Source organism: Camelus dromedarius, chromosome 5 (assembly GCF_036321535.1).
Source record: "Camelus dromedarius isolate mCamDro1 chromosome 5, mCamDro1.pat, whole genome shotgun sequence".
In the NCBI taxonomy this organism is placed as follows: domain Eukaryota; kingdom Metazoa; phylum Chordata; class Mammalia; order Artiodactyla; family Camelidae; genus Camelus; species Camelus dromedarius.
This window is the reverse complement of record NC_087440.1, coordinates 1746252-1773265: the sequence shown is the minus strand read 5'-3', so window position 1 is coordinate 1773265 and position 27014 is coordinate 1746252. Positions and strand designations below refer to the sequence as shown.

Sequence of the window (27014 nt, the reverse complement as noted above, 5' to 3'; positions counted from 1 at the left end):
AATTAGTGTATGAATGGATCAGAGAAAGGGACAAATTCGTCCTTTTTCTTGGTGAATTGACAAGTATTTTCCTTGCCAAGAAAAAACTCTCTGAAGCAGGAGCTTTCAAACTTTGTCTTACGATCCAGTAAGAAATTTATTTTCCATTCTAGCCTAACACATTGTACATGTACTCTATACATAAAACTGAAAACAAAGTTCATGAAGCAATACTTATCCTTATGTGTAATGCACTCTGACATTGTGTAGTTTTTTCTGTTTGCTGTATTTTTTAAATGCTGGTTATGAGCCATTAAAAGATTTCATAACCCACTAGTGGATTGCAGATAGCGTTTTTGAACACGTCTCTAAGGGACCATGAAAAATATTTATTTTTAAGCCATGTCTTTGATTTGGACATTTTATTTTAAGATGTAAAGTGTTTTATAATAACTATGTTGTTAGAACAAGATTGTGACATGAATTAGAGAAACTATTCAAAAAACTTGATTCTATTGAAATAGGACTTTTTATAGGAAATATTGTAAATATAATGATTCATTTTTCAACACTAATGCATTTTAAGGTATGCAAGCACTGAAATCCTTCACAAGTGTTTCCCCTGTTTTAAATATGTATATGTATTTTTTTACATGCCCTCCAAAAAGAATAACCTTTAACCAGTAAAAGTGGCTTAGCAGTAACTTAGCTTGCTACTACAAAGACTAGTGATATTTTCAAACATAAAAGGCAGCGTAGTTCATATATAAACTATTTTTCACTATGGGAAATATAATACTAGAGGGACTGGTCAATTATGATTAATTTCTGGCATAATTCTTCTACATTTTCAATATTTAATTTCCTTTTAAGCTCCCAGTGGCAGCAAAATTCTTAGAATTCTGTATGAAGAAAATGATGAATCTGAGGTGGAAATTATTCATGTTACATCACCTATGTTGGAAACAAGGAGGGCAGATTCATTCCGTTATCCTAAAACAGGTACTGTATTCCTTTGGCATTTGTATTCATTCATTCCTACTTTTGAAACAAGATTTTTTCTGCAGTTACCCCAAGGGATGGTCAACACTGGTTCTTTACAGCCTTAGTAAGGATGAGTTGTGTATTAAGTGTCCCTGAAGTAGCTTTTCTAATTACAAGCTGATCCTTTTAGTTATTTTCAAAGCTGGGGAAGTGTACTGATTATTTCAAGAAATGAATAAAAAAGTGTCTTTGCTAGGAAGTGAAGATTTTTAAGGGATTATGTTCTTAATGAATTAGTAATTTCCCCCCCATATTGCTGTTTACAGCATTTCAACTGTAAAATGATACAGGATTTCCCTTCTTTATTACCTACTGACTTGATATTTTACAGCTTTTTTTTAATACCCATATTAAAAATTGTGAATTTGAAATGGAGTTTTGAGTTTCTTATGCTATCAAGCCCTGACTCTATGCAGTATCCCTGATTTAACTGAAGTGAAAAAAGGATTGACCTGGCAACATTAGTTTGAATAATTTTGGATGTGCATTACTGTTCATTTATGTCTCTTTCTAAAGGCACAGCAAATCCAAAAGTCACTTTTAAGATGTCGGAGATACTGATTGATACTGAAGGAAGGGTAAGTATAAAATGCCGAGTTAACTTTTTGTGTCATTTGACTAGTCAGTCAGTAGAGATCCTAAATACACTTTTTTATGTTTTGGACTCGTTGAACTTGCTGAGATCTGCAGATCATGATTTCAGGTTGACCTGATTTTCTACTTTGAAAACTTTCTGCTGGTTCTCAGTAGGAATATGGGGATATGCATATTTACTACTGCTTTCCAATAGGGTTTCCCCTTTGCCTTTGCTAATTCTCCAGATCATTGTTTTTTAAATAGTGGCTTTTGACTGGTAAGTTACCTTCTGTGCTGAATAGATGTCTATGGTATAAAATAAATAAATATTAAATATCCCTCACTTCTCTTATACTACTGTTCTCTGATTTGGACAGCCAAATCCTTGTAAGCTGAATATATACAAAATTAATTAAAAAGCAGTCTTCTCTGCTAGACTTTTTTAAAACAGCTTTATTGAGATATAATTCACATACAGTACAATTCACTCATTTAAAGTTTAAAATGGCTTTTAGTGTATTCACAGAGTTGTGCAGCCATCACCACAGTCAACTTTAGAATATTTTCATCATCTCTAGAAGAAACCCACATCCCTTGGTCATCACCCCCAAACCTTCCTATGCCCCTCAGCCCCGGGGTAACCGTTAATCTTTGTCTGTGGATTTGCATACACTGGACATTTTGTGTAAATGGAATCATACAGTATCTAGTCTAGATTCTTTAATTAATATCATGTTTTCAAGCACTAATCATGTTACACTATATAACAGCACTTCATTACTTTTTATCACCTAAGAATATTCCATTGTATGGATATACCACATTTTATTTATCTGTTCATCAGTTATGGACATTTGGGTTGTTCCAACTCTTGGCTGTTAAAAATACTGCTGCCAATAATGTGGGTGTACAAGTTTTCATTTCTCTTGGTTAGATACCTAGGAGTGGATTTGTTCGGTCCTAGGATAACTCTATGTTTATTTAATCTTTGAGGATCTGCTGAACTTCTCCCAGGTGGCTGTACTATTTTATATTTCCACCAGCAGTGTGTGAGGTTTCCAAGTTTTCCACATACTTATCAACACTTGTTCCTGTTTGTCTCATAGCCATCCTAGTGGGTTTGAAGTTGTACCTTACTGTGGTTTTGATTTACATTTTTATGATGGCTAATGATGGTGATCTTTTTATGTGCTTATTAGCCATTTGTATATCTTCTCTGGGGGACTGTCTATTCAGATCTTTTGCCCATTTTTAAAATTTATTTTTTTTAAATTGTATTAGCTAGACTTTTAAAGGGAAAAAGTTTGCTTACCCAGGACCATTTCACTAATATATTATACAAATAATATTTTAGGGTAAAATATAAGGAACTAGGGACTATGATTTTTCTTAGATACTAGAGTCTAAAGTGATTAAAACCTGATTTACTGGTGATTTTCAAGAGTTCTATTAGTATAAACTCATGGGAAAAGACTTTTAGATTTTGCTAATTCTTGTAGTTAGAACTTTTTTAGGCATAAAGAACACTAGTATAGGTAACCCACAACTTATTGCTGGTTTTGCTACGTCCTATTAACCTAAGACTGAAAAGGTGTCATGTTGTTAAAGATAGTGATTTAAGTGGACCAGTAAGCGAATTATTTGAGTCTTCTATAACTAGATTCCTTTTTTTCTTTTTTAATAGATTATAGATGTCATAGATAAGGAGCTAATTCAGCCTTTTGAGATTCTGTTTGAAGGAGCTGAATATATTGCCAGAGCTGGATGGACTCCAGAGGGAAAATAGTGCGTATGTTAAATTGTCACTTCCTTACAAATAATTTAGGATCCAGAACTGTCTGTGCTATTAGGTTTTTCTTTCCAGGGCAGCTGCCTTCACATGTAAATTTGCAGCATAGTTATTTCTGCACAAAGAATTTTTCCTGAACTAAATTGACTTGTGGATTTGTAATCCTATAAGTGTAGGTGCATTGCATTTTAATTGTCTCTTACCTAGCCAGTCATGGTTTCACAGTGTTATTTGTGGTTAAATTGTATGACTTTCAGGCTCACGTGTAAGTGTGTACTTTTATTATTATATAATTTAAGCAAATATTTGTAGAGCCTTATGTAAAGTTGATTACACATAGTTCCTGTGTCTAATGCGGATAACAGGAGTTTCACAAGGCTGGTGTTTGTTGACATTAAAGGGAGAAAACAATTTCAAAAGCCACCTGTGATTTTGGAAATTTAAAGAAAACCACTTTAAAAAACTCTGCTCAAGCTTAACTTTTAAAAATAAGTGTAGAATAAGCTAATACTTTAAATTAGTCATTTATAAGTGATAATTTAACATAAACTAAAGCAATTCTTCCTTTGTGATTACAGAAATAACTGATGGGTGCTAGGGGAGGAAGTAGTAGAGTATTCATTTTCTGCAAGTTGGCTTTATTTTTGGTTCTTTCCTTTTATTTATCTAAACAGTGCTTGGGCCATCCTGCTCGATCGCTCCCAGACTCGCCTGCAGATAGTGTTGATCTCACCTGAGTTATTTATCCCAGTAGAAGATGATGCCATGGAGAGGCAGAGACTCATTGAGTCAGTGCCTGACTCTGTGACGCCACTTATTATCTATGAAGAAACAACAGACATCTGGATAAATGTATGCATGTTTTCTTGTACTTGGTTTAAATATTTTCTCAGAGTGCTAAAGCGAATGAAGCTTGAGCGCAGTCTATCAAAATGAATTTTTTAAGTTCAAAGTAATCATGAACATTATTTGCTTAGTTAGAACATTTCAAAGTGGAATGATGGTTCCAGAATGGGGAGGGGTTTGTAGACAGAAAGTAGATGCCACTGAAATGACGTCTCCCTGGCTGCAGAATTGCCCTTGTTCCTGGATATCGAAAACACTGCCTCATCCAAGGGCCTCTGAGAGGACCACAGGAGTTCTGTCTTTTTTGGAAAGGGCTTTCTCTTTTAAGTTGGCAAACTATACCAAAATATACCAGTTTGGGATTAATTTTGAATTTTCCAGTTTAGTGGAAAAAACTTAAAACAAGATACAAAATAAATAAAGCCAGCTCACTCCCTGGCTGAATATAGGCTTCATATGATTCACATAAACCAGATGAACATCTGCTTTCCCTTCAACTGTTAAAATGTTTCTCTCTGGAAAAGAAAAGTAAAAAAAAAAAAAAAAATTTATCCTCATCATTTCTGTAATAAGGTTTATATCATTAAACAAACCTCGTGCCATGTTTCAAAGGATTGCAGAGAATGGTGAGTAAGAAACAGTTATTGGCCACATTTTTCTATCTTCTCCATTTGGAAACATTTATTTCTAAATAGATGAAGTGTTTGACTAAAGTAAGATAAATATGAAAGGCCCAGGCAAAATCTAACATTGTGCATATACCATGCCCCCAGCCTGACGGTTATTTATATTTCGGAGTATGTTTATCAAGTAATTCTTCTTTCTCTGGCTTAATTGAATTGTTTATGTAGTATTTTCATTAATGTGTATAGTAAATTAAGCTATTCATTTTACAGATCCATGACATCTTTCATGTTTTTCCCCAAAGTCATGAAGATGAAATTGAATTTATTTTTGCCTCTGAATGCAAAACAGGTTTCCGTCATTTATATAAAATCACATCCATTTTAAAGGAGAGCAAATATAAACGATCCAGTGGTGGGCTGCCTGCCCCAAGTAAGAAATCCTTTTTTATTTAAAAAGGAAAAAATGTTGGGAGCAGAGGTGGGAGGGGCAGGGTAATCTAATTTTTTTTTTTTTTTTTGTATACTTTATAAGCGTAGGACAGAGTTCTCGGTGGATACATAATAAACTGTTCATAGTGGGTCATCTCTGGGTACTGGGATTACTTATTTCTACTTTCTCTTTTTTTTTTTTTTTTGACTTTGACCTTGACTGTACTTTTTAATTTGTTTAAAATCAGCCCATATAATTTTTAGATTAAAAAAGCTATTTTAAAAATGTTATATAGTGAGTAGATATTTGTACATACTAGATTTTTTTAATACTGTCTGCATCCACGCTAAAGTTAATTTATAGTTACAGCACTTCGGACTGATAAAATTATGTTGCCCAAAGTGAAATTAAATATTATGTCAGCTGAAGTTAATTTCTTTTTAAAATGTGATGGTTTTCCTTCTGGGAAATGTAATATAGAATGTGTAAGCCTAGAAAAAATGAAATAGTACATCAGATACATCTCCTGGGTATTTGAAAAATTGAGTTATGGTTTTCTACTTTAAAAATACAGAGTTTGTTTTGGACCCTAGGCATTTTATAATGTTATATGCTTAACTGCCATTTGTAACTTAACAGACTCAGCCATTTTTTGTGGTAAAATACACATAACAAAATTTACCAATTTAACCATTTTAAGTGTGCAGTTTCATGGCATTAAGTATGTTAACATTGTTCTGCAGCCATCACCGCCATCCATCTCCAGCACTTTTTTCATTTTCTAAAACTGAAACTATCCAATGTGTAATACCTAATTTAGTGGAAAATAAATAATAACTCTTCATTCCTTCCTCCCCTCAGTCCCTGGCAACCACTTTCTGTCTCTATGAATTTGACTACTCTAGATACCTCATTTAAGTATAATTATACTTTTATATAAGTATATTTGTCCTTTAATGTCTGGCTTATTTCATTTAGCATAGTGTCCTCAAGGTTCATCTAGGTTGTAGCACATATCAGAATGGCCTTCCTTTTCAAGGTTGAATAATATTTCATTGTATGTATATACCACATTTTGTTTTTGTTTATCCATTCATCTACCCATGAACAGTTGGGTTGCTTCCACCTTTTGGCTATTGGGAGTAATACTGCTACGAACATGGGTGTACGGACCCTGCTTTCAGTTCTTCTGGGTATATACACAGAAGTGAAATGGCTGGACATGGTAATTCCTTTTTTAATTTTTTGAAGAACCACCATACTCTTTTCCATAGCAGCTACACTTTAATAATACATTCCTGTTAGCAGTGCACAAAGGTTCTTATTTCTCTACATCCTCCAAATTTTGTGATTTTTCTAGGGTTTTTTGTTTGTTTGTTTTGGCAATAGCTGTCTACGGGGGGTGTGAAATGGTATGTCATTGTGCTTCTGATTTGCACTTTCCTGCTGGTTAGTAATACTGTACATTCCTTCATCTGCTTATTGGCCATTTGTGTATCTTTGGAGAGATGTCTATTCAGATCCTTTCTCAACTTTTTATTTGGGTTGTTTGTTTTTTCAACATGGCCTTTTTTGGGATGGAGGGCTAATTAGGTTTATTTATTTATTTACCTACTTTTATTTGACGGAGGTACTGGGGATCAAACCCAGGACCTCGTGCCTGCTAAGCATGCACTCTACCACTGAGCTATACTTTTCCCCCTCAACATGGCCTTTTAAATATCATTCTTACTTGGGAAACAGTGAGCTCCATCTTAGCAAAGTAAATACTGCCTATGACTTTGCTCCTTTCCTTAGTCTAATTTTTTTTTAAAGTCAGACAAGATCTTGTATATCTAAGATGGAGATTTCTTCCCTAAGAGCCTTAATTTAACTTGGCCCTTAGCGTGAAGTTGCCCTACCAATTCTTCTGGTGTTCAGAAATTAAATAAATCCACTTATGGAATGCCAGAAAGTTTAGTGATGAAGACTGGTCAGAGAGCTGTGAACAGTAGTTAGTTAACTAAAACAACATGCTTGGGACAGTAATAGAAAGAAGATAGCTTAAAATTTTATACTCCAATTGAGGAATAAGAAGAGCTTTTCCCCTCGGCTGAGGTTCATTCAGAACGCCTAGTCTCTGTTCCTTCTTGGTGTCTGTTTCTGGGCCCTTCAGTTTCTGTACTTCTTTTCATTTCCCTCCTTTTTACTTATTCTTTCTTGCTGCAGATCTTCCTCCTTTTCCTGATGTCCATTTTATTTTGTTCCTCTCTCCTCTTTCCTTCCTTAAGTGGCTATAATGTGAAACAATTTGAATTTGTTATATATGTTAAATAATATTCATTTTCTGGTGATAAAATTTAATGTACTTAAGTGGAATTTTTGTATCTAAGAAAAAGAAGTCTGTTTTTTTAACTTGAGTGGGACCCTAGTTAAGATCCTGTATCATCTGACCATCTCAGCCTGTCCTCAGCTGTCACTCCTCACAGCCATACCTAGCACTAGCCAGGCATAGGGCAATGGTTTCCATTTTTTTCAGCCTCCTCCTTAGGCCACTGAGAACCTCATGTATCAAGACAGAATCTCATAAAGATAAATGGGACATATTGGCATATACTATGGTAAATACCCGGTTTATTTTTGGCAAATAAAAAACAATGGTATTAAAATGTTCCTTCTGGGCTTCTTAAGTAGTTTTGTTGCATTTCTAGAAGAAATGAATGCCTTATTGACCCATTACATGATTTTGTTTGTCTAGGCAAAGGTTTAGGAAGGCAAGTGACTTTGAGTTCTTTTCTGGCTTTGCCATAAGAATCTATTTTGCTGTTTTTACTTTATTTATGTAGATCATTCCATCATGAAGACTCACAACCTGGAATGTTTCTAACTGTAGACTTTATATTAAGGTGAAATTCACATACATTAAATTAACCGGTTTAAAATGTACATTTAAAATGAACAGTGGCATTTAATACATTCATGATATTGTACAACTACCACCTCTATCTAGTTCCAAAACATTTTCATTACTGCAAACATAACTTGAATTTTTCAGTGTACTTTTTTGGAAAAAAGCGTTTAGAATACTGTTCTTCATTGTTTCATTTGTTTATAGTCTGGTGCGAAGTGCTGAATTACAACTGTATTTATCTTTAGGTGATTTCAAATGTCCTGTCAAAGAGGAAATAGCAATTACCAGTGGTGAATGGGAAGTTCTTGGCCGACATGGATCTAATGTATGTTCTCTTATTCTAATAACATGTTTCGTCAACATCGGCTGTGTGTATACAGTACAAAAAACCAGGAGTGCAACTTCATTTGACCCCAGTATTTTGAAACTATTAAATTAGGGCCTGAAGAGCTCAAGTTGTTAGAAAAGAAGAGTCTTAGTTTAATGTATAAATCCCACCCATTTCATAACCCTAGTGTTAGATGTGCTGTGGTTACTAAAAGTCAGCATTTTCAAATACAGTGTTACTACTTAAAATACTTTCCGAGTCTAGCAAAAGCTGTGAGTTAGGATACAGTTTGAAAATTATTTCTAAATCTCTTACAGGCTACTCCTGTCATTTCTGTATTAGAAGTTGCGTTTACTGCTTCTGAGGTATTGAAGCTCTTGTGTTCATCTGTTTACCTTATCTCACAAATGTAAAGTTTCATCTACCACCTGCAAATATGATGGACATTTATAGAGAGCATAGACTGATAAGAAGTCACCCTTGGCATATGGCTTTCTGTAGCAATTCAATGAATTCTAATTTTTTTTCTTTTGCCTTTTATAGTATTTCACATTTGTTTCAACTTTCAGTTAGGTGGTCAGTTTCATGAGAGCTCTAAGAACTCCATCCTTTATATGTGTGATACATACAGTTAAGTTGATGTATGCTACCAGGATTTAGTGAAGGCCTGTGATTTCCTCAAACTGATTCGGAGATTTATTGAAGGATTATGTATACTGGCTACTATAGAAGTCACTCGTAGTCCCCAGGGTGATTAAGGAGAAAGAAAGAAGATCCAGGTCCCAGGTTTGTTTTTGTTGGTAAAAACTTTAGAATATAATAGGCAACTTTTAAAGTCTCATTTCCACTGAGAGTGTCACATGGCCTTCTGGTTATGTAGTCAATATATGTATTTTTTCTGTTGAGGGACCTTGGATGTTACTGTCACCTGAGAAGAATCTTACAGTGGAATTCTGAATTCTGATAACAAAAAATTATGCTGATGTAAACTTCATGCTGTGTAATGGTTGGATAATACTGAGGGAGCCCTTAAAACTGTATTTATACAGATCTGAACCCTATTTGGGCAACCTGAATGTCTTTCTACTACTAGCTATCTTGTGCATCAGTTTTCTTCTTTGTGTATGTCATGCTTATTTCTGTGATGTGTTTGTGTCCTCTTTCTAACTCTTCTATTTTCCCTCTATCCTTGCTTTATTTTTTTTAAGTCACTCTTCCCTTCTTTACTTTTGCCAGTGACCTAGCTCACACCCAAAGATTTCTAATGACAGTAGTTGGGTAAAGCTTTGAGACTTCTGAGTCCATGTGCCCCCTTAGGGTTCTCAAAGTATGGCCCCTGCACCAGAAGCCAAGCATTGGCATCTCTGGGAACTTTTTAGAACTGCAAATTCTTGGGCCCACTCCAGACCTCCTGAATCAGAAACTCTGGTAATGGGACCCAGCAGTCTGTTTCACAAGCCCCTCAGGTGATTTTGATACTCATGTGATGCTGAAGGCCTCACGTGTTTCCTGTAAAGTTGTTACATGAAACAAAGAAAAGGGGAGTGAGGAATTAATAAGTTATTTATTCAATTTTGAAAGGCCTGACTTCTAGCCTCTAGGTCACGAGCAGAACCCATCCTGACCTTTCACACAGATTAACACGTACCTGTGAGGTTTCATGATTTTGCCATTTCTTATCCCTTATATCCTTTCTGTCTCTGTCATATGGGCCTACTTAATGTCAACTGTATTTATTTCTGTATCCATGCATGCTAAAAGTGTTTGTAATGATGAAGAAGCTTCCTGAAGAATATGTGGCATTTAAAAATATTCATTTTAGAAATGTATCTATGTTTTCTTTGCTATGTAAAAAAAAATGGTGAATTTTATTAAACATTATTTGAGTAGGCTGGTAGAAGATCTTAAAAAGAAACAATAAAAGCCAGTTATTTAAAATCTTACTGTAATTTGGGAAGAACATCAAGTGAATTCAGCCGTGAGTTTACTTGCAGTTTTTGTTTTTGGTTTTTTTTTGAGTTTGGAATTGAAGACTTAAAAGATCTTATCCATACTTATTTATAAACTATACCAGTATTGAAACTGATTGAGTGATTGAGTTCAGTTACCTGCCAACCCCAAACAGATAAAACATTTTTGCAAATTTGTGCAAAAGACCAAAAGAATACTGCTCAAGATAATGCTGCACTGAGAAATAGGCAGAATGCTAAAATTAGACGCTTAAATGTGCATGAATGGTTGACCTGTATAGGTATTTTCTCTCTGTAGAGGGTTGTCATTTTAATGAAATAATCAGTGTATCTTAGGAAGAGCATACATTCTAACCATATTGGAAACTCTGCCACTAGCATGCAACTCAGTCGTCCTTTTTTTTTTTTTTTTTTTTTTTTTGGACAGAATCTAGTCTTAGCTATAAGACATGAATAAAACCAACTCAGGTTTATTAACATTGGTGACAAATTTTTTAATAGAGGCACAAATCAAAGGTGACTGAATTGATTCTGAATAAAATTGGGTATTGTTTGTTGAATTACTGGCCTCGCCAAGGTTTTGCTAGTACTGAATTTTCTGTTGTTGCTATTTTGACAGATCCAGGTTGATGAAGTCAGAAAGCTGGTATATTTTGAAGGCACCAAAGACTCTCCTTTAGAACATCACCTGTACGTGGTCAGTTATGTAAATCCTGGAGAGGCGACAAGGCTGACCGACCGTGGCTATTCCCACTCCTGCTGCATCAGCCGGGTATTAAGCCCTTGTTTGTAAAGGGTTTCCTGTCGTATAAAAAACACTCTGCTCATGTAATACTCCTCCTCAGTAATGTGAAAATCAGTGAAGTTGGCCTGCAAAAAGCTTAGCCTTAACTTTAGCATTGTATGTGTATATAAATGGTCAGACTCTTAGCATGCTCCTGCTATAGCATCAGGGCAGAGGTTTTTACTTTTCCCTGGGGAAAAAGTAATTGTTTTTCCTTTCTCTAGCATTGTGACTTCTTTATAAGTAAGTATAGTAACCAGAAGAATCCACACTGTGTGTCCCTTTACAAGCTATCAAGTCCTGAAGATGACCCAGCTTCCAAAACAAAGGAATTTTGGGCCACCATTTTGGATTCAGCAGGTACTCATTTCCCTGAAACTGGTCTTAAGTAGAATTAGTACATTAATGCACTAAACCTGTGTCGTATGTCCACGTTTCCCGGACAGTCTTCCCATCCCTCACCACTGCCTGTCCCTGAGCTGCTGGCTTCCTGATTGATCCCACCCCTCCTAGTCTGTCAACTACCAGATAACTTTAGGCAGGAGCAGGTCTGGAAGGCCTTTTTGAAAATAAGATTAAAATAGTCAAGATATCAGCTAGGAAATGACTTATTCACATGTTTGGATGATTTCCCAGATAAACGAATGCACTTGAAGATAACGTATGCTGAACTCTTGAGCAGGGAAGCTGCAGCTTTAAGGAATACCAGCTGGTGACTTTCTTAAATTCTAAATAACTTGTAATGGCTATCTTAATAAAAAATAGAACACTCATTCTGTGTGAGAGTGAAGAACACTACGAATTATTTTTAAAATGCTTGATTTCTTAAACATAAAGAATGGACTGATTTTATTTATCTTTTAATTCATTTTATCCCCAAATCCTTCTTTCTGTTAAGTATCTTCGTTTATTAATGTCTGCTAAGGACTTAGAACATCAGTGCAAAAGCACAAGGTGTAAGAATATTTTGATGTCCACGATCAGGATTAGTAATACGGTCTCTGCTTAGACTGTCACATCGTCCAGTATACGCAGACTTAGGATAGGTCTGCATAGCTTTGGAAAACCTGAGACTAATCATGACTTCCTTTTTTTCTGCGTCCTGATTAGGCTTATTTTCTAATGATCAGAAACAAATGTGTTTTGAGCACCTGCTGTGATCAAGTTAAATTGTCTAAGTTAATTTGTGCTTTCAGTTTCTAATCAGGTATATGGCTTAACCATCAATAAGTCACACCAAACCGAGTGCAAAGTATCTGTATTGTTCTGCATGTAAATACCTCCTTGACTCCAAGGATTATTCATAGTACTGTGTGTCTGCTTCTGAAATAGATAATTTGACATGTTCATTAGATTTTCTTTTTTAAAGGTAACTGTTCATGCTTAATTTCTTGCTCATCACCTGAAAGGGGGAGAGTCAGTTATTTGTGTATGTGGTTGTGGGTTTATGGTACCTTTTCCTTGCTCTTAGATTGTCGAGCTCCCATAAGAACTCCTTTTACAGACTCTTTGTAACCTCCTCGCAGGTCCTCTTCCTGACTATACCCCTCCAGAAATTTTCTCTTTTGAAAGCACTACTGGATTTACATTGTATGGGATGCTGTACAAACCTCATGATCTTCAACCTGGAAAGAAATACCCCACTGTGCTGTTTATATATGGTGGTCCTCAGGTGGGCATATTTATGTACATACATATGTGTGTGTGTGTGTATTTTTTCTTTTTCTTTTTTAGGTGATTTGTTTTTTAAGTGTCTAGCCAATTAAGATTTGAGCTTTGCTGAGCCTCTCCTTTTATTGACTCTGGCTTGTGTTCTAATTATCCAGATTAGGAGTTCAGGAAGCTGGGTTTTGCTAGATGGCTAATTTGAAAGTCAGTGTCAATTTCTTAATTTACAGCGAGGACTGTAACTGTCATGGGGAATGTAATATTCATGTCAGTAAGTAAATATATTGTTTCCTATCTAGAGAAACTTGTTTGGGAAATAAAACTAAATAATTAAATGCCTCCGTAACTAAAGAGTCTAAACATATTTTTGAAAGCCTTGGTTAGCCTAGTGAATTCCCCTGCCTTCATTCTAAGGTCATTTCTCTTAAATAAGCTATACTATTTTTATGAGCTAGTTAAAGCAACTGCTGTACTACTATTCAGCACTGCAAAATGTTTACACATTGTTTTTCCTTTTTCTGGATTAAATATTGGCATGTGAGTATTACATAAATTTTATTGACTGTCAGAGTAAAGTACTTGGGGTAAGTGAATTGGTTAATTGGAAATTTTTTTAAATGTTTAATCTTGGTTATATATCTTAAATTGAGCCCCTGAATATAGTTACCCTGTTTTTATAAAGCAACTCCCTTGGACTCAGTAAGTATCCTTTATAATTATACTTAGTTATTCAGATCTGGAAATGTATTTAGATGTCAAGTCATTCAAAAAAATAAAATAAGTACATAAGCCATAAAGTCTCAGTAATGATGATCACATATCAAGTTAAATCACTTTGCCATTGTTTAGTGAGTTTCACAAACAAGCAAAACATGGATCATCTACACACAGACCGTGAAAGAGTTAAATTAGACTTCCATTAAAAACCTGAAGCCAAATGTTTGTAAACTTCAAACAAAGGTATAATATAAAGAAATTCAAGAGAGAAATTACAGGACACTCAAGAACTTTACATGTTTTGTTATATTATTTTGCTATTACAGCTAAGCAAGAAGAATGTTTTTCCTTCCCAGTGAAGAAATGATATATGAGATGTTTGAAAAAACACTATGAAAACTAGCTGGTTGTCTGGATTTTAAGACCAGAAGACTCCTTATATTAGTAATTAAATTTGAAAGTCTAAGATGTACGAAAAGATACTCAGTATCACTAGTCATTAGGAATGCAGATCAGAACCACAAGGAGATACCACTTTACACCCCCTAGGACAGCTATTATCCAAAAGGGGGAAAAAAGGAAAATAGCAAATGTTGGTGAGGGTGTGGGGCAAAATTGGAACTCTGGTACATTGCTGATGGGAATGTAAAATGGTGCAGCCAGTATGGGAAACAATATGATAATACTTCAAAAGTTAAACACAGAATTATAATCTGATCCAGCAATTCCATTTCAGAGTATACACCCAAAAGAATTAAAAGCAGAGACTTGAACCGATGCTTGTATACCAATGTTCACTGCAACATTATTCATGATAGCCAAAGGGCGGAAGCAACCCCAGTGTCCACTGACAGATGAATGGGTGAACAGAATATGGTATATGATGGAATATTACGCAGCCTTAAAAAAGGAGGGCGTTCTGACGCATGCTACAATACAGATGAATCTTGAGGACATTGTGCTAAGTGAAACGAACCAGACACAAAAAGATAAATATTGTATTATTCCACTTGTTTGAGGTACCTAGAAGAAACAAATTCATCAAGACAGAGTAGAATAGAGAGGTGGCCAAGGACTGGGAGAGGGATCGGGAGGTATTACGTAATAGGTTTGAAGTTTCTTTTTGGGATGATGAAGAAGCTCTGGAAATGGATGGTGATGATGGTTGTGTAACAGTGTGACTATACTTAATACCACTGAATTATACCCTTCAAGTGATTAAAATGCATGTTTTACCATAATTTAAAAAAAAAGAGTCCTAGCAAATGTAGTTAGGACAAAATTGTTTAATTATGTGGAGCTCTTTAAAACTGAATTTTTTTTTTCACTTACAGAACAGTTTCTTTCTCAAAGTATTCTTTGGAAGCATTCAGATTTGATGAGGCCACAGGAGAATGTGGTATTTGGTTTGCAGGGAGAGTTCCCCATAAGACTGCATGATAGAATGTGTTTGGCCATTCAGCCCACTGGGAGATCGTTCATCCCTGTGTTTGATGACCATCTGGGTTAGTTATGAAGAGGCTCCTTAATGTAGGACCAGATCTTTCCAATAGCACATAACAGCCTTGTGAAATTTGGTTAAATCATATCAATGGTCCAAACATTGTTTTTCTTGGTGTATATTCGGGTCAAAGTGGGAATCTTTTGAATAGCAAGTGTCACAATTCATACCATGAAGTGAATTACTTTGTCACTAAATGCAGCAATGTCTATAGTTGGACAAAAGTGAAATTCAAGAAAAGCAATAACTATTTCCCCATTAAAGTCATCAACGCTTAGTTCCTTAAACTTTTCATTGATGACAATTGTATGTTGTAAAATGTTTATTCAATAAATATTTATGGTGTTTCCTGTGTGACAGGCACTGTTTTGCAAACAGAAATGCACAAGAGAGCAGGTTGAGTAATAGCAGAACACAGGTTTTGAAGAATCGATATTGAAGGAAACTTTTGAATGCTTAGTGCCAAAGGGCATTATGTTTAAATACCTTCTGAGAAGAAGCAGGCCTCCAGGGCAATAAAGTTATTTAAGAATTCCTGTACTTTTTGCACTGATTTGTGTAAAAGGAAAAAGGGAGCCAGCTGGTCACAGTGTATTCATTAAAATACTATATTTTTCCCCTACTGATCAGAGAAAATCCCAGAAGAGAGAAGTAGGGAGGAAAAATTATCTTATTCCGTCATTTGAATGATAAAATTCTTCCTCAGGTTAGAAGTAATCATTTTAGTCCCTTTTTCTATGGGGCAGGTTAAAACTCTTGTATATAATTAATATCTAGGTTATAGTTTTGAAGGCTATAGTTGCTCAGTAATTGCTCTGAACCTTGAACATGAAGTTAAGAAAGAAAAGTAACATAAACATGAAAAGATTTAAGTTAATTTATATACTTTTTTTTTAAATTGAAGTATAGTCAGTTTGCAATGTTATGTCAATTTCTGGTGTTCAAGTTAATTTAAAAATAAATCAGGGAGGGGGGAAATGGGGAATTGGTAATCAGCAGGCAAAAAAAAGATCTTAATTATGCAAGATAAGTAAGTTCTAGAGATGTGCCATACAACATTGTCCTGTGATTAACAATACTGTTTCATACACTTAAATTTTTGTTAAGAGAGTCAATCTCATGTTGTGTTCTATAAAATTTTATTTTATAGGCAAAATAATATGAAAACGTTCAGCTTTCTGTTTTTTGCATCCTGCCTCTCTTATGCTTTTGTATGCTACCATGTAATAAATTTCACTGAACTTGTATTTCTTCCTCAGGTGCAGTTGGTGAATAATCGGTTTAAAGGAATCAAGTATTTCCGCTTGAATACCCTAGCCTCTCTGGGTTATGTGGTTGTAGTGATAGACAACAGGGGATCCTGTCACCGAGGGCTTAAATTTGAAGGCGCCTTTAAATATAAAATGGTGTGTGAGCATACAAGCATTTTTCTTTTAAAACCATTTACATTTTTGGTGCATTGTTTGGTGTGAAATCCCAGTGGAAGAGTTGGGGGAAGGGGCTGTGAGTGAGTGCGCGTGTGTTAGCATGTGTTGGAGTTTGGGGGTGGGAGGGAAGATGCAACTTGATACTCAGTAGGCTAGCTCGTGGATACCTGTATGTAACTTTGGGGAGCTGAGACAGAACCACTTGTACATAGAAATACCCTCTCTTTCAATTTTATATGTCCAGCTTAGCCAGAAGGCAGCACATTTAGTGTTCAGCGTCCTGTACACTATTGAGATTTGTTCTGTCCTCTGTGAAGAGAGAAACCAACTGGTTAGTGCCTTCCTTGTGACAAGCCTCTTTCTCTCTACAGGAAGCTTTAAATGCTACCTTTTAGAGATGCCCCATGTCCTTTCTGCTGCTTTGGGAAATGATGAGAATCCGATGTTCCTTTTGCACAGTAAGGCAGTTACTGTGTTTGCCAGTGTATTGGACATGCTGAGTAAGACATGGGGAGTTTCTCCCACAGCCAGTTCTTTGACCTTATGTTGTATTCTCATGTAAGTTTTTTTGTTTTTATTTTTGTTTTTGGCTCAGTGAAGTGAGATTGTGTGCACTGGCAGGCCTAGTAATACAGACAGGGTGGTGGTGATAGGAATTAGGACTTAACAGGACTTAAAAGAGATTGTTCAGTTCCTAGAGGTAGATGATGGGAAAATAGGAGGAAAAGGTCTCGAGGGTGATCCCTTCTGCTTTACTGCATTAAGTTTTCAAAAGGAGAAGTAAAATTAGTCAACCACTTAAGGGGGCCAATTTTTTATCTTTGGGTATAGGAAGGCTTGTTACAAGGAAGATGCTGACCTCTTAGCAGACAACAGAACAAATGGAAATGGGAAATACGCACATAGCAAGGGACATTTTGGGTCACAGTAGGGAAGAACACTATGACTAAGGATAGCTAAACTCTAGGGCAGGCTAGCAACAGAAGCTGTAGGTTCCTATCTCTAAATAGAGTAAAAAAATTTTTTTGAGCAACAGAATCTCAATTAATAGTGAGTTCTTACCTTAAAAAAAACTACAGGTATTTTTAGTAAAAACATCTATCAGCTTTAAAAGCGCTCTTATAATGAGATTTTTATTCATCAGCATCAGTGAAATGTTCACCCTTTTTTGACAGGGTCAAATAGAAATTGACGATCAGGTGGAAGGACTCCAATATCTAGCCTCTCAATATGATTTCATTGACTTAGATCGTGTGGGCATCCACGGCTGGTCCTATGGAGGATACCTGTCCCTGATGGCACTCATGCAGAGGTCAGATATCTTCAGGGTATGTCACTTCCTGCTGTACTCCTTTTTGCAATAAGGGTAGAATTTTTTTTTTATAAATTGAGGGTATGAGAAAATGTCGATTTTCTGACAGTTTACAGAGTTGACAGTGTTATGAATTGTTAGGGTTTGTGTGTTTAATAGCTGCGTGAGATAATAGATATATCTTGTCATCTTGTGATATCCATGTGAGATATATTTACATGTCTTTATCTATATATATGTCTATATAAAACACTTGTCAACTTGATAATCAGTTATTGGCTATTTATAGACATATGCCAAAGATTATGGGAGATAATCAGGATTAGTGAAATACACACATATATACTGGGTTGTACTTACTTGTTTAATTATTGGACTCCAAGCTCTGGGGGCAGAGACTTGTCTGTCCTATACTGTGTCCTCAGCAGCTAAGCACTGTGCTTGGCTCATGGTAGGTCCTAAGTAAATCTGTATTGGATGAATAAATTATTAAATATATAACAGTGATTACAATTCTATAAACAACTTCTTACAAAAATATACTAGAAGAAAATAGAAAAAGAAGCTAACAGTTGTTAAAGGAATGGGAATTAAGAATAGCATTTTTCTTTTTTTTAATATTGCAATAACATGATTTTATTTCACAGCAGAAAGTTTTAGGAATAAAAATGATGGGGTTTTTGTTCTTACATGTATATTCAGATAATCTTTATTTATAATAACCACAAAATGAACTCTGAAAGCAGTTTTCCCAGGCTTACAGCTGTAGAGAAAGTAATTAGAATATTTAAATACAAAGCTGTGTGTGGGTGCCTTAAAGTGAGGCAAGTGTTCAGTGCTTAAATATATTTCATTCATTGTTTTAAATTCTGTACTGCCAGTAGAGGCTAAAAAAAATGACTGCTTTTCCTATATAAAGCTGACACTTGTCCCATATTTTTTTCACCAGAAGCAGGAATGAGTTTACATTGAGGCATTCCTATGTTCTAGTTCAGCCTCCTCTTTTAACAAAGGCCCATGTTTGTGTGTCAGCTAGCCCAGGTTAAGGACTTGGTGTGTGGCACACCCGTGGAACGTGAAGCTAACTGACGCACACAGTATCAGATTCCTGACCTTGGCACTCCACTCTGATTTTCTGAGTTGCCTGAGACCATGTATGCCCCAGTCGTGGGGCTAAAGCCTGAGGATAATTTTAGCCTGTAAATTTGCAGATACAGATTCTCATCGCTAGCCATTCTTTTCTGGACCACATTTGACTGTCACTGTTTTCTTATGTAGGTTGCCATTGCTGGGGCCCCCGTCACTCTGTGGATCTTCTATGATACAGGCTACACGGAACGTTATATGGGTCACCCTGACCAGAATGAACAAGGCTATTACTTAGGCTCTGTGGCCATGCAGGCAGAAAAGTTCCCCTCTGAGTAAGTTCAAGCCTTAAAATTAAGATTATAAATTTAAAGTCGTATTTTTTTTAATTGTCTTTAGTAATAATAAAAACTTACAACTATGACAAAACTAAGCCTAGTATTTTATAGGAATACTAGAAGGCATGGATGTTTCTCAAAACTGAATTACAGGCCAGTTCATATAATTTGGGTTTTTTTACAAGTTATATTTGAAGCCATTGCTTAAGTGCTGAAAGAAGTTTAATTAAGTACACAGCCATTTCAAGGTGGAAAAAATTCTATTTCTGCTTACATATATTTTACAAATAATGTAATGATGTTCTTCCTCCTAGGGACATGCTATAACTACTGATGTGTGCTGATTTCTCAAAAGGAAACTGAACACATGAGATTTTAATTTTTTAACCTTTCATTACATACATCATCTGGTTAATATAGTACTAATTTAATATTGAAATGTTGAATCCTTATTCTACTATTACAGTATAAGAACATTAATGTACTTAATTGTGATTAGTTTAAAGGAATTAAGTGGTTTTCCCAAATAATAAGTGGCTTGCCTAATCCTCCTCCGATATTTCCATTTCTCCAGACCAAATCGTTTACTCCTCTTACATGGGTTCTTGGATGAGAATGTCCATTTTGCACACACCAGTATATTACTGAGTTTTTTAGTGAGGGCTGGAAAGCCATATGATTTACAGGTGAGTTCTTTTCACATTTTCTCATTAAAATAGTCATGATTACTGACTGATTACTTTGAAATATAGTAAACTATGGAGTAAGGTCGGATTTTCAGCTGTGGCAACTCTCTGCTTAAGAGAAATAAAGTAATAAGCATAGTCAGTAGTGCCTCTAGTTGGATAAAAGTTAAGATGCTGTTGAAGTCAGGCTGAAATTTGACCTATCGGATTACATGCCTCGTGTATCTGTATCTGCCGTCAGTTTATGATCCTGGACAAAATGACAGGAGTCCGGCCGTTCTCTAACCTCCTTTGCTTTGCTTCTTCCCCTTGGAAGGGTGAGGAAATGCTGCTTGACTTCATTGTTGTAAAGGACTTTCAGGACCTAATTACATGGTTTTCTGATTTTCTTTTATTCTATATTGACATTGGAGCAGAAACCAACAAGTCACCCACCTCCATTGCTCCATTACAAAAAAAAAACGCTTTTAAGAGGACTCGTTATTCCTTGCTTTCTCTTTTTACTCCTTACACAGATTATGTGCTTATAAGAAAGGAAAAATATTGCTTTTCCCTTTTTTATGTTCTAGTTGACATTTATGTTAAGTATTACGAGATATTTATCTATGGCAGCGGTTTTCAAGCGTTTTGGTCTCAGGACCCCTTCATATACCAAAGAGCTTTTGTTTATGTGAGTTATGTCGTTCGGCAGTTCTTGTATAAGATAAAAGACCAAGAAAATTTTAAAATATTTATTTAAAATTAATAATAACCTATTATATGTTTATTTATTGGGGGGGAACAATTTTTCAAAATAAAAAAAATTTCGACCTCATAAAATTTGTAAAGAAATGGGAGCCTTTACAGACTGTTGTGGATATTCTTTATTACAACACCAAAACTGGACAAATGGTAGCTTCTTAAAGGTTGGTTTTAGTGTGAAACCTGAAGTCAAATCTATATTTTCATACTCTGTTACATTAAAATCTCTTGGATCTTGTACTTTAGATGGATCTTTTACCCATGCATTGGTCATCTGGAAAATACTGATTCACTGTATTATGCCAGTCTTCTAAATGTTGGCTCATTTCATTATAAAATGTTTTAAAAATCACATGCATTGATATTACCACTGATCTCAACAGAAAAGTCTCTACGTTTTGGGAGGCTCATGAGCTAGAAGTAGTGGTAGCTGCAAGTCTTCCAGAATTCTAATTTTCACTTAAAAGTTCAAAATTTCGTCATTGGCAGTAAGTACTGTCATTGTTTTCCTTGAAGTGACCAGCTCACGTCATTTTTGAGAAAATGTTTGCCTAATACCCAAGCCTGAATCATCATACTTGTCATTCTTTCAAGTGAAAAATGGAGTTCCATTTTAAACGTTCCATTTAAAAACTCAGTTGTACAAGTGCTTTTCCTTGAGACATTCTATACAGAATTGCGTTATGAATTCTTCCCATTTCATCACCACAGAATATTAAAAAGACCTCTACTCAGAGGTTGCAATTTAATAAAATTGTAATTTTTACTGCTACTTAAGTGAAATTGGCTTTTTTTTTTTTTCTTATTTGCTGCAAGTGTATGTCACTGCCTTGATTCAGGCCAAGGCACCAGCACTTGTACCCACCACTGCCTTTCATTATCAGTGCAAATGCCAGCACAGTGAAGAAAGGCAGATAATGTCTTCCTTTTGTTCTGAAAGTCGTTTTGACCTTGTGAATCCCTTGGAAGGGTTTTTGAGGTCCCCAGAAGTCTGCAGACCACACTTGGAGAGCCAGTGGTCTACAGATAAATCCTTCTGTAAGCCCCAGTGGTGCGTAGGAAATTATAAAAAGAGGAGAAGGGCCTTAAGATAGGACGTATGTATATGGTACCTTGGAGAGGCTCTGCTGTATATTACTAATCCTGCTGAAAATCTCTGGACAGCTTTGGAAGGCGATGTAGTATTAATTTCTTGTTTTGTGTGTTTTGGTTTTTTGTCGTTGTTGCCGTCAAGATCTACCCTCAGGAGAGACATAGCATAAGAGTTCCTGAGTCGGGAGAACACTATGAACTGCATCTTTTGCACTACCTTCAAGAAAACCTTGGATCACGTATTGCTGCTCTGAAAGTGATATAATTTTGACCTGTGCAGAACTTGGCGTACACTGGCTGTTAACCAAATGAGGAGGTTTAGTCAATAGAGAATATAGAATTGGTCATCCCATTTTGATACCTGCCACATAGCATCTGCTTCCGAGAGTATACGTGGTGCCATGCAGGTGTTTACAGCGCGTGGACCGTAATCCAATACCGTAACCTAAAGTAATCTCATACACACACAAAATTGAATGACATATTTTTAAGGGACCCAGCAATACCATGAGAATTACTGAAAAAAATAAGACATTAGCACCATGTATCCATACTACCTTATTTTCATTTTTAATAGCATTATAAACCTCATGGACTTAGTGTATTTTTACAGTATACTTCTGAGTTTGTTCAAATATGATGATATTAGTGATCGGTTTGGTTCAATTCCAGAATCTCTGACTAGTTACAGATTTGATAGCACTTAAATATAACTGAATAGCTTATACTTCATTGCTTGGGGTATATCCAGCATGTTATGAACTAATCACCATTAAACCTACGGCTTAACCAGTCATTAATGATTTTTCAAGGATAACTTAGTGGCCTCCTAAAGACACTTACTTCATTCAAAGTCTGACCAGTTTTTAGCCAATTTAAACTGTTTCTAGTATAAATAGTTCTCTATGATGATATGACCGAGTGGATTTTTCCTTTCACATAAAGGCAAGTAACTGTATATGTAGCATGGATTTAATTAGTCTTATAACATTGATAATTAACAGGCAGGAGAATTTTAATCAAATGATTAGAGCTTAAATATATGCAGGCAATGTCTTTCCCTTTAGGAAAAGAAAAAAAGTACACATTCACTTGTATTCTCCGGAAAATTTAGTGGTGCCAGTTTCCATTGGGTGTTTCCTCATTAAAATGTTTCAGAGTTTTAGGGCGATAGAAGGGAATTTCGGTGGAGCGGGGGAGACCAGGGCATGGAGAACGAGGGCAGACCAAGGTCTGCTGAACACCTAGGCAGCAGCACAGTATGACCAAAAATGCTCACGGAAAAGGTTCAGAATTGAAGTTTAAACTCCTAGACTGTTAGTTAAGGAAACCAGAATTAAGAAATCACGCTCTTGCCAACACAGTTACAGACTAACGTTAGTCACAGGAGGAAAGGTTCCTTAGAGTCACTTTGATAATTCTAGTTTTTTGTTATTTTCTTCTTAATTTTGGAAACCTTACAAATTTAAACTTTCTTTAAACTTTTTAAATTGCTTGAGCATGACTTAGATATTGTGAGCTAAAAATAAGGAGGTTTCCAGACAACCTCTTTACCATAAACCGATCCCCAGCAAGCCATGGCCCTCTTTTTCAGTGTTCCAAGCTTATAAGCGACTTCTTGAATGGCCATGACATTTTCCTGGCTTGGCCCCAGCACTTGACTATTAAGGGAGCTCATAGTGCTGATCGGTGCTGATTGGGATCTACCATCTTAGACTCTTAGGGTGCTAGATGGGTCACATCGGAGCTAGTGGCAGAGAAGCCATGTCCCTTTTTAGCCCAAGTCTCGGTGTTTGGAAAGTTGTTACCAGTACTTTCAAAAAAAAAAAAATTACTCCTTTCCTTTCTCACCACTACAAAGAGAGTAGATTTCTCCCCGAGAGAGCACAGCCGCCATCAGTGAGGGTGGTGACTGCGCGTCAGAGGTGGCCTTCGTCACTGAAGGCCGCACGGGAGCTGGGGGAAGTCCAGAGATGGCAGTGTGGCCTGGCGGTTCTGCCCATGGAGAGGGGTCGAGCTTCTGTTTTTGTATTTATACTGTATGATAGGTACCACACTTTTCCTTATGTCTGTATATGTATTGGTTTTCTTGTTTATGATATTTTCCCATAACAAGATTTGTTTATATTTTTTTCAATGTTAAATTAAATTGATTTGGGTAACTCTTCTTCCCCAAGAAAGTATTTTCCCCCAGTGACTTAACTATGTATCTGATTACTGAAGACAGCTTTTGTTTGTGGACTAGTTGGCCTCCAGGGATCCACCCTTATGTAATATGCAAAGTAGAAATGGTGTACAGACAGCTACTCATTTGAAACCTCTTACCCAATAAGGTGTTTCTTCAAAATGGCATCTTGTACCAAAACAAACCTTAGAGAACCTCATGGACTCTTGAACTCACAGATGTTTTCCTTTTGCATCTTCCCTTCTGCTTACCTTCTATCACAAGAAATATAGTTCCCAGTCACTTAAATGCCATTCTCCTTCCATAGGGGGAAAAATACCTGACTGAATTCACTTGCAGAAAGACAGCTCGACTGAATTTGATTTTTAAAATCAGTGTGAAACACATCATAGTCAATTAAAGCACTCAGTAGAAATCTCACTAAAACTATTTATGGGTAACAACTTAAAAGGCAAGAGTATGTAAAAGTAGCAACGTTTTTAGTGAGAACCAAAAAGCACTAGGTTTAACATTGTAGGAGGTTTTGCAGACCTGGTAAATCAGTGCCCTTGAACAACCATCAACAGGTTTGATTCCTTATGTGTTGTTGAGCAGTGGGACTCGACGTCTAAGATTCATCTGAGACGCTCATGAAAAGAGATGCAGTCTTGAACATCACTCTTAGAAATCTGGATTTGGTTGATTTGAGAGGAGATTAGGAATCTGCATTTCAAACAAGCCTTCCAGATGATTCTAAAGCCAGTTACTTGTGGGCTACCTTAAGAAACTCTTCTATAGAGAATAAGCTGGATTAAAAAAATTACAGGTGATTTTTTTACACTGAACTGATTTATTAGAACCTAAAATAATAGTCAAGATAGCTGCTCATCTGTGATAACCATTGGCCCTTTTTTCACTCTGAAAAAAAAAAGTTAATGAAGGGATCATTAACTGTATATCCCCTTTGGAGATTAATTTTGGAATGAAGGTTTTTCCCTCTATGCCATTCCTGGCTGGTTTCCAAAGCCTCATACACGAGGATGAAGTCACAACGCATGCATTACCTTTTAAAAGAATGAGATCCAGATATCGATGCTTCCTTTTTTTTTACTACATGTTTAATTTCTTAGAGAAGGTATATCTGACTTCTCTGTAACGCTGTCCTCTCTGTAGGTGGAATGATTCCTATAAGATCTCTCATTATTACAGAATCAAATTTTCAAGTTGTTCTATCTTTGATATAATCTAACGTTCCCATTTTTCAGAGGAGGAACCCACGTATAGAGAGAGGAGAAAATGCACCCATGGCCCCACATCCAGTTAGTGTTCATTTGGTACTAGACTCCATCCAGCTATCCTGACTCACGGTAGTTAAATGATATGTAGAAAGGGCAAATTTTTAAAGAAGTATTTATTAATATATTCCTATGAAACATTTTAAAGATAACATAAAATGGTTAATTTTTCCATTCTAAAGTAAATGCTAAGCATGCTTATTAATGAAGCAGTACTTCTAATTAGTATATGACATTCTGAATTAGTATATGACATTCTGAAGTTAATTAAAATTGTTACACTGAATGTGTCTTCCTTGGTGTGGTGGGGGATTGGGGGATCGGGATGTAGTGTAGAGAGCTTGCTTAAGCCCGGGAGCCCAAATTACAGCAAGTTAAATTAAGAAAAGAATCATGGCCATATCTAAACTCAGACATGGAAGGTGAGTGTCGATTCCCGGCAGACACAGGAATAAGGAAACTGTCCTGACTCCCACCTTCCCAGCCCCACCCAGCCTCACCTGTTCATCGTGCAGCCTAAAATATGGAGACATGTTAGTGCCAGGTGCTGGCTCCTGCTTTTCTGATTTTGTCAAGAGACAGCTCTGGGTAACCATTTGAGAAGTCCCTCACAGAGAGCGAGGAAAAGTAGTGTTTATATGTTTGTTTTTAAATAACCCAAATACAAATTTATGTTGTATCCAGCACAATTGGAGTTCAGGTCTTTAATTTTAGAACATAAAGTGCCTGCTGTTTTAAGCATTGACATGTATAAAGAGAATTGCATGTCTCACTCCAGTAATTTTATGGGTTTTCTCATTTTCGGCTACATGGCTTTTAATCATGTAAAGTGAAACATTAGTTTTGTTGCATTTTATTACAGGTTCTTTGTTGCAATAAAGATGCTGCTAAAATTAATTGATGAAAATGTTCCTTTTCCCCCCACTCCCCATTTGTACACTTTTGCCTTGATTAGTGGCAACTGTGAGTGATTAACACACAAGCAAGGTCATGTGCTTGCAGTGGAGAAGGGAGACTGCAAGGTAATTACATGAGGTTTAACACTAACCAAAAATGCATCCAAACCCAAAAGGAGGTGTGCAGAGAACGGCTTTGTACCTGTAAGTGGTTCCCGACAACCAGCGTTGGTCCTGCAGGGTAGCTGATGCTTGGAGCCCATGGTTAGCAGCTAGGAGTTTCTCTGGAATGCCTCTTGGAGTTGATAGTGGTTTCTGCATGCTCCCTGGGAAATTTCAAGGGAGTTCAGTGTAATGCTGCTGTCTTCAGAGATTTCCTTGACAATTCTCTGGTCTTTTGAAGCTGTACTAGAGAAAGGGTGAGGGAAAGCAGCGGTTGAGCTCCTCTAAAATGAGTAAATGTGGGTTTGTCTGAGAATCCTTCCAGAATGGACACTTAATCTGAATTCTGTAACCCTCTGAAGTTGTATACAAAATATTGCATGAATGAGTGGAGGCACATTCTAGGGAGAAAGACTTTGGCATTATAGATTCTCAAAGGGATAATTATTCGAAAAAAAAAAAAGAACCACTGCTATGTAATGTATTAGGGTCTTAAAATTTTATTAATTTGTATACAAAAGTTATTAGAAATAAAGATTTATCTTTAAACAGGATAATGCTATAGACCTATCCTTTTTACCTCATGACACTTAAAAAAAGAAAAAGACATTTGTATGATTCTGGGATAAACAGGTAGACTGGGTTAACCTGTTGAGATTGCTTGTGG

The 27014-nt window shown here is 36.1% G+C and overlaps 1 protein-coding gene across 4 annotated transcripts in view; it reads left to right on the top strand.

The window, feature by feature from the left end:
* DPP8 (dipeptidyl peptidase 8) overlaps window positions 1-26186 on the top strand; it is a 46355-nt gene extending 20169 nt beyond the window's left edge. For 2 of the 4 annotated variants that reach the window (XM_031452861.2, XM_010993558.3), the window contains exons 8-21: window positions 853-981; window positions 1540-1601; window positions 3284-3384; window positions 4063-4240; window positions 5131-5290; window positions 8426-8505; window positions 11098-11250; window positions 11487-11622; window positions 12789-12934; window positions 16408-16554; window positions 17751-17903; window positions 19166-19308; window positions 19886-19997; window positions 21973-26186. In XM_031452861.2, coding sequence (XP_031308721.2) covers window positions 853-981; window positions 1540-1601; window positions 3284-3384; window positions 4063-4240; window positions 5131-5290; window positions 8426-8505; window positions 11098-11250; window positions 11487-11622; window positions 12789-12934; window positions 16408-16554; window positions 17751-17903; window positions 19166-19308; window positions 19886-19997; window positions 21973-22095 — 1823 coding nt within the window. In that variant the 3' untranslated portion in view covers window positions 22096-26186. Of the gene's footprint in view, window positions 1-852; window positions 982-1539; window positions 1602-3283; window positions 3385-4062; window positions 4241-5130; window positions 5291-8425; window positions 8506-11097; window positions 11251-11486; window positions 11623-12788; window positions 12935-16407; window positions 16555-16946; window positions 17134-17750; window positions 17904-19165; window positions 19309-19885; window positions 19998-21972 lie in introns of those variants that run through there. The other 2 variants (XR_010380808.1, XM_031452863.2) reach the window with 2 other exon arrangements.
* Window positions 26187-27014: the final 828 nt, after the last annotated feature.